General features: G+C 42.6%; 1 protein-coding gene across 1 annotated transcript in view; it reads right to left on the bottom strand.

Moving 5' to 3' along the window:
• Positions 1-473: 473 nt before the first annotated feature.
• The window catches only part of PTH2R (parathyroid hormone 2 receptor), a 52,661-nt gene continuing 44,641 nt past the window's right edge, over positions 474-8,493 (bottom strand). Inside the window, exons 8-10 of the mRNA XM_045867353.2 lie at positions 4,440-4,578; positions 2,948-2,989; positions 474-1,667 (exon numbers count right to left, since the gene is read on the bottom strand). Of these exons, the coding sequence (XP_045723309.1) occupies positions 1,272-1,667; positions 2,948-2,989; positions 4,440-4,578 (577 nt within the window). The 3' untranslated portion in view covers positions 474-1,271. The remainder of the gene's footprint in view (positions 1,668-2,947; positions 2,990-4,439; positions 4,579-8,493) is intronic.

The following is an 8,493-nucleotide window of genomic DNA, read 5'->3' as shown; positions in this document are numbered from 1 at the left end:
TAAGTTTGCAGTGAGAATTAAATAAGTTAATGTTTGTAAAAACCAGCAGGATAGTGGGTACCCGACATACACTCAATAAATGTTTCACTATTGCAACAGACTGAAGTTTCAAGTTCGGCAAAGTGCTGGAGCTTCATGCTGATCTCTGTAGTTTTGAAGAAGGAACATTTGGTTGGTTCTCAAAAACAAAGTTAGACGCTGAGAGAACATCTTTTAAAGTGACCCAGAATGGGGACGCCTGGGTGGCTCAGTTGGTTAAGCGTCTGCCTTCGGCTCAGGTCATGATCCCAGGGTCCTGGGATCGAGTCCCGCATCAGGCTCCCTGCTCTGCGGGGAGCCTGCTTCTCCCTCTGCCTCTGCCTCTCTTTCTCTCTCTGTCTCTCATGAATAAATAAATAAAATCTTAAAAAAAAAAAAGTGACCCAAAATGTATCTTTAAAACAAACTTTTAATTTATTCCACATGCCATCTGGAATATAATAATACAACAAAGACGAGAAAGGCCCTGATGCAGCGTGCCTTACCATCCGTACACAGGATTACAAACAGAACCAGTTTGCAGACACAAGCTCACTGACGGAACAAACCGGGTGGCATGTCATGTTTATGGAGGACTGAACACCTGAGATTTGGCTGGCCATGGGGGAGCCATTCCAAAGAAGGAACAGGTGCAGTACTATTTGGAGTAATTTTCCTTGTTTCTAGAAAGAAACAGATATTTCACAAATTTATTATCTTATCAAAGTCCAGCCACTTTTTTTTTCCCAGTGTGTACTTGTGCTTAGCTCTTTCATTGTGCAAGGTATGTTTTCAGACCCTAATTGCTCCTATGCACAGGCCAAAGGAATGCAGTGGTAGAAGTACATTAAAATGAGGAAAAGGACTGCTAATTTCTTAAAAGGGAAATGACACATATGGAATGATCTCTATCATACCCAGAGCGATATTTTTATGAGAGAAAACTAGAGCCAAGCAACTGAAACGTTTTCTACCCAAAAGTAGCAGGAAAAAAATGAACAATCACAGAGCAAGTACCACACAACAATTCAGAAGAGAATTTAATGCCAAAAGAAGGTAATAAACTACTCCACTGACACTTCTCCTTTTGTGTCTTTACTATTTATAGAATCCAATTCATGCAACCTGAAAACCTCTGTGAAGTAACACTTTGAACCCCGAATTTTCAGTTCTGGGGCTCAAGCAGAGGAATGCCAGCCAAGCTCGCCTAACACAACCAGAGGGACCAACTCTTCGAAGTCACAGATGTTGACTCAGAGAACATCCTCGGTTTCTCCTCTGCTTCCCTGCGGGCCTGGGTTAAATTCCAAGGGCCTGGGAGACTCCACCATTGCAATCTCCTCTCCCAGCCTCGCGTTCCCTTCCTTGGTCTCCTCGTGGATCGTGCGTGGCAGGCAGTCCTGCTCCGAATTACTCCAGACATAGCCGGGTAAAGTCATGTGGCTGTCGGGCTGGCGGCCGGCCGTCCTGGTGGTTTTGCCTGCGATGAGCACCAAGCGAGCGCTGGCTGCCCCCTGCGACTGGCTGCTGGTGCTGTGGGTGAACGTGGTGAGCACGGAGCCGTATCTGTGGCCGCCGCAGGGGGGCGCCCTTTTCCAGTCGATGGAGAGATTCCACCGACTCCACAACTTCTTCACCTCAGCCTGAACCTAAGTCGCAGGAAACACTGTGCGTCAGAAACCATCAGGGAGACCCTGCAGCCTTGTTACATGGACCTTTGCCCTTCAGTGATGCTGATCACTGAGTTTCCACTGTGTGCCAGCGACTTGATGTGCATACTCTCTCTCAACCTTCAAAAATCTTGGAGATAGGTATCCTACCAGAGATGAATAAACGGAGGCTTTGAGAGAGCTGAAGGACTGATCCAAGATTAGCATTTTAATATAATGTGAAATGCAGCCCATAGAAACATCTGACTTGGGGCGCCTGGGTGGCTGGGTCCGTTAAGCATCAGACTCTTTGTTTCGGCTCAGGTCATGATCTCAGGGTCCTGGGATAGAGCCCCCTGGTGGCTGGGCGCTCAGCCGGGAATCTGGGGATTCTCTCCCTCTTCCTCTGCCCCTACCTCCACCCTGCTCGCGATCCATCTGTCTCTCTCAAATAAATAAATCTTTTTTAAAAAGAAAGAAAGATCTGACTTGTGGGAGAGGGAAAAGAGGATTATGGGTTGGAAGAGAAGGAGAGATAAATAGTGCCAGCCCGCTGAAGAATGGCATGGAAGTGCTCAACCTGAAATGTAATACTATCACTTTTGCATAGGCGGACTGAAGGAGGAAAAAAATGGGGAAGAAGCTTATACATGAAAAGCAGGCACTGCAAATGCATTACTAATGGGGTGGGATTCTTGCTTCCAACCTGTGGTTGAAGATTCAATTCTACTGCTATTGCCATTTACCAAAAAGGAGCTTATCTGGAAGTTCCATGGAAAACAGTGGAAATCTGGTATGCTGGTGTGACCTAAAAGAACAGTAGGGCTACTTCTCTCCAGCCAACCCCTAAATGAACGGAAAGCGTCCTGTCATCATTGTATAGTTTTGAAAATATCAAAATATTCTTTCTTATCCCAAGACAACTTTTTTTTAGTTTCTTAGAGAACTTGAAATTGAATATCAGTTTAAGTATTGACTGGAATATGGAATTCACTGTCCTTCCAAGTATCAATTTACATTCCAACAAGTTGGTTTTTTGCTATCAGAGTTTCCAACTGAATCAACATTGAAAAGTGCTAGAAGAGAAAAACTCTAGCCTATTTATATTAATTCTTGCTCTCTCAAAATCATGTATGATTGAAATATCTCCTTTCTCCCTGCTCACTTTTTCCTGTAATTCCTGGGGATCCTAAAGAGATTCAGGTCACACCGCGATGACCATTTACAAGCTTACTCGCAGCTAGAGCTGTGGGATGTCCGGGGGGGTTCTTCAAACCTACCTCCCCGTTGCAGTAGCAGTAGATGATAGACACAAAGAATCCCTGGGGAACAAAAGAGAAAGTTAGCATGCTGACAACTCAAGAAGGTCACAGCACTGAAGTGTCTTATATCACAATACATACATTGCAAAACTGGGTTGTGTTATGCTTCCTTCAGAAAATTATATGAACTGTTCTCTCCTGGTGTTTCCAAATCTTTAAGTTTATATTTTTCTGAGATCCTTCTTTGGTGTCAGCTGAACCAAACAAGTAACTGAATAAAACACTCCAAGACACACAAATAACTGATTTCTTATCAGCTTATATTAGCTTCATTTATGTTTTCACTCAAGGATCACAGAATATTCCCTGGTTGGTAAGAGATATTTATACACTGTGAATGCTGGAAACTACAGACATAGGCTATTATATGGTAAAAAGACAAAGAAACTTTTTGTTTCACTCATTCAAAAATATTTATGGAGCTTCTACAGGGCAAACTGCTCAGCATGCCAGGGATAAACAATTCAATCAAGACAGACAAGGTCCCTGTTCCCTTAGTCTACATTCTAGAAGGAAATACAGATGATGGATAAAATATAAACAACTAGCCACACTAGAAAAATGTAAGATAATAAGGGTTATGCAGGCCAAACAAGTGGTATGAAAGAGAAGAATGGAGAAGATACATTGAATGAAGACTGAGTTGAAGAGATGACCATTTAAGCTGGTTTGAGTGAAAAGAAGCCAGGCCTTGTGAATATTAGCAGGGAGCGCCTTCCAGACTAAGGGAACTGTAAGTCCAAGCCCCTGAGGCAAGAATGAGCTCGAGGGACACTAGTGGGGCTCAAACTTAGCCGGCAACCGGGAACATGATGGCACTCGACGTCACAGCTGGACAGGGTCCCTGCCACAGGGGGCTGGGCGCACCAGCAAATGGCATTTGGATTTTATTCTGAGTGCAGTGGGAAACCTCTGGGTACTTCTGGTAGATAAGGGACATGACCATATTTATTTTTAAGATCCTTCAGACCCTTGTATGGAGACGAGATTTAAGGCAGCCATGGGAGGCGGCAAGCGAGTGGCCAGGAGGAGAAGATAGGTGTCTGCAGAGAGCCAAGTGAGGGGTGATGGTAATCATATTTTCAAATGAGATAAAATGGGTAGAAGCTACCTTTTCTTCTTTGTTGTCTTCCTTTCTCTTTTTCCCCCCTCTCCCCTGTCTGCTTTTTCTTTGGCTTTCGTTTATTTTCCATAGACACGCGCTGCTCTGTACGTGTTACATATTCTACAACAAAATGCTTTCTTGTCTCGCTGTCCAGGCATGGTTTGTGAGAAGCAGCTCCTGCTGTGGCCAGAGGTTAAAAGCACAGGGTCCATAGAGTATTGCCTTTTCATGGCCCTCTGGGGACAGGTCCATGAAAGCCAGACAGAGGGGCAGAGAACAAAGTTGCAAGGGGAGGGGGAATAAAAGCAGAATGCAAGAACCACATTACTAGCTGGCGCTGTCTACCTGAAAGGAATTGAAGAAGAGCTCACAGTGCATCCGGACCTGCCAGCCCAGCCCCGTGAAGGAATGGGGCAGGCACAGGAACACGATGTAGTGCACTCCAAAGACCAGCACGAGGACCAGGGTTGATTTGGCCAGTTTCCTGAAAGAGAATACCAAGCCTTTTTATTCATCAACTTTGAGTGCCTGTCAGCAGAGACAGCTTGCTGGGAAAAAAGCGAAGCTTAGCAGAGCTAATGGGGGCTGCATTTTTTTCCATCTCTTTGGACCCCATGGCTCCTGCTAGCTTTTCCCCCCTCCCTCTTCTTCCTGTCCTTTTATACTAAATCAAGTCATTTATTCTCATTTCCCATGATTATTGTACCTTAAATCTTTCTTTTTTTTTTTTTTTAAGATTTTATTTATTTATTTGAGAGACAGAGAATGAGAGAGAGAGAGCATGAGAGTGGGGAGGGCCAGAGGGAGAAGCAGACTCCTTGCTGAGCAGGGAGCCCAATGCGGGACTCGATCCTGGGACTCCAGGATCATGACCTGAGCCGAAGGCAGTCACTTAACTAACTGAGCCACCCAGGTGCCCTGTACCTTAAATCTTTCTAATCTCATTTCCACTCTCCTGGCATAGGATACTATTTTCATAAAGCCATGAAATGCCCTTTTTTCTGTCCTAAATTTATTTTAACATGTATGTTTGAGACTTAAAACAAGTATTACCTCAATCCATGTTAACTGTCTTTACTTTCATAGGCCACATTTTGGCTTGTTTTGTTCATTTTAAAATGAACTACTCCATAGTCTCTTCTTACAGTTGGATCTGCATTAACCATTTTGTATTTTCTTATGAACTTCATGTGGCCAATACTTTCTACTTTCTCTAAATATCCTCTGTCAAATATTCTACAAAATACCTATAGTTCTAGGTTTTGTGCTTTTTTTTTTTTTTTGCAAGCTAAGCAATTTGACTTTATTTCCCTTAACTACCTCTTCATATACATTTTCTTGTGTAACTGGAGGAACCCCAGGTTTCTAAGATGATTGATTCTAAAATGGTCCCCAATGATCCCCCACCTGGTATTTACATTCTTGTTAATCCTCTCCCCTTGAGTGCAGGCAAAGACCTGGACCTTGCTTCTAACTGATAAATTACAGCCAAAATGATGGGATGTCACTTCTGTGATTACATTTCATAAGAGTGTAACTTTCATTTTACTAACAAACTCTCTCCTTTGTTTGGTTCGAGGAAGCAAGTTAACCATGTGGTGAGCTAGTGGGAGAGATGACAAGGAGAGGGGACATTGGCCACCAGCCAGCAAGAAACTGAACTCTGTCAACAATCTCATAAACTTGGAAGTGGATTCTTCCCCAGTCTTAGGATAAGACTGCAGTCCTGACTGCCATATCAGTTGAGCCTCGTAAGAGATCCTAAAGCAGGAGGCCCAGCTAAACCGTGCCCAGATTCCTGACCTACAGAAACAGTTAAATGGCGAGTGTGTTGTTTTAAGCCACAGATGTTTGCGGTAATCCATTTGCACAGCAGATAGCTAGTACATCCAAGCACACCATGTGTTCTTTTGTACTTTTTATCCAAGAAGCTGTCAAATCTGGCTGATTCTTTCTTATTTCTCAAATATTCCCTTCTTTACAAATCATTTTTACCTCAGTAATCTCAATTGCAACCTTCTCCCTTTCTTACTGGTCTTACTTCCAGCTACTTTTCTTCCTTCCTTCCTACCTTCCTTCCTTCCTTATTTATGTACTTACTTATATACTTAGTTCTCTTCTTGGAAATAAGCTGTGTGGGTGAAGCTAAACAGAAATGGATTCGGGTTCTAGATTTGCCAGTGACTCCCTGAGTGATTGTAATTCAGTTTTCTTTTTTCTAAAATGAGGGAACAGGGCCTAGAAGTTTATAAGAGCTCTCAGTCTAACGCTTTCCTAGGGAGGATCATCTTCCAGACACATCCATTTTCCTATTATAACCATCTTCCCAGCTCCTGCAGGAGCTGGGTGTCCCACAGAATCATATTGAAATGCCTAATTTAGGCATTTGGAGTTGCACACCTACCCCATCTCATTCTCCTCTGCCTCTTGTATCTCTCAGTAGTGCCCTGACCATCTGCTCCTCTTGGCTCAGAGCCATCTGCTCTGCCCCACACCCATAGTTTCCCTGGTGGCCTATGGGCTTTCTCCTATGCTGCTCTAGTCCCACACCTCCTACCTTGACTCAACTATAGTCTACTTAATTTGAAAATTCGACCTTAAGTCTGTTTCATTCAAGGCAGCATCCCTGATAAGACAATGGATTTCTCTGACCTAACTCATCCTTTCAACTTCCAGAGGCTCCTTGGGATACGCTTGTCCTCTTGAATTCTGACTAGTGGCTACCCTCTTCCCATCACTGCATATATGAGCAAGACACTGTGAGTACCTTCATGATACTGTAATTCAGTCTAATCAGATAAAGGGGGACAGCATTAACTACACTTGCAGAACTTTAGAAGTCTTGGTTAACAGCACTCTGAAAAGAAAATTTCTTTTCTCTTTCCTCCTTTAAGATGAATGGATAAATCCCCCTGGGGACTATTCTCAAAATCAAGCTAACTTTGATTGTTCCTATTGTGTGTGACTAGGAGCCAAAAACTAGGTTAAAAGAAAGAAAGAAAGAAAGAAAGAAAGAAAGAAAGAAAGAAAGAAAGAAAGAAAGAAAGAAAGAAAGAAAAAAAAGAAAGAAAGGGAAAGAGAGAGAAGGAGGGAGGAAGGAGAAAGAAAGAAAGAAAGAAAGAAAGAAAGAAAGAAAGAAAGAAAGAAAGAAAGAAAGAAAGAAGAAAGAAAGAAAAGAAAGAAAAGGAAAGAAAGAGAAAGAGAGAAAGGGAAAGAGAGAGAAGGAGGGAGGAGGGAAGGGAGGAAGGAGAAAGAAAAAGAAAGAAAGAAAAGAAAGAAGAAAGAAACAAAGAAAGAAAGAAAGAAGAAAGGGAGGGAGGGAGGAAGGGAGTGAGGGAGGAAGGGGAGAGAGGGAGAAAGAATACAACACATTGTGAAATGATCACAAATGTAAAAGTTTAGGGACAGTTTAGATCAATGCAGAGTAAGAAAAAGCTGTCAGATTAAATTTAGTGGGAATCATGCTAGCTCAGCCATCTGGGTTTTCTCCCTCTCTTTATCTATGATTAGGCTCTTTTACAACTCTGTAGAGATAGAAGTTAATTTGTAGAAAACCAGATAGTAATTGAATTCATTTTCTATTGCTATGAAACAAATTACCACAGTTAGTGGCTTAAACCAATATCCATTTAGTCTCTCTCAGTTTCAGAGAGGTCCTAGCCATAGGTCCCTCAGGTCTTAATCACAGACCTTCACAACATGTCAGATTACTTCTTCAAAGCCCGCAGGAGGATCTCTCTCCAGGCTGCCTGTCACAGGAGTGACTACCCCATCACCTTTCCAATATAACGTAACCTAATCAAGGGAGAGACTATCCCATCATAGGTCTTGCTCAAAAGGTATGTGGGGGATGAGGATTATATAGGGCATGTACACCAGGAAGGTAGTAATCTTGGAGGTTGCATCTTAGAAATCTGCCTACCACAGCAGTGCAAATCATTTCTGTCCATAGAAATGCAAATTATGTCCAATGGAATGCCACTAATTATACCCTGTGGATGTTAACAATTTGCTAATTTGCATCCATTTGTAAATTCATTTTAGCATTCATAATTCTCTTTTAAGCATGTGTAATGCCTTACCAGTTCCTTCATTAATGAATGAAATAAAATCTTTGAGGTGTGTTCATTTATATTTGTGTAAGAGTTACGATTACATCCTCTTTTAAAATGTATCCTTCAATGACAGTGAAGAAGTTGAAGTAGTGGCATATGCTGGGCCAATGGATACATGGGTCATCTGTCTGTCAGTTCACTCATAAAGATGGATTTTTCCATTCACATCGAATCATGCAGCCATCCTGGGCACTGATTTGCTCAGCGTCCATCTGGTCACTCATGCACACTGTACATCTTTGCAGCCCGGCTCTCTGAAAAGGCACAGCTGTCTGATGAGATGA

This window comes from Mirounga angustirostris, unplaced genomic scaffold, assembly GCF_029215605.1.
Source record: "Mirounga angustirostris isolate CCGP_5_RB_7025 unplaced genomic scaffold, mMirAng1.0.hap1 SCAF_3, whole genome shotgun sequence".
Classification (NCBI taxonomy): domain Eukaryota; kingdom Metazoa; phylum Chordata; class Mammalia; order Carnivora; family Phocidae; genus Mirounga; species Mirounga angustirostris.
Note: the sequence above shows the minus strand (reverse complement) of the source record. Positions and strands in the feature narration are given on the sequence as shown.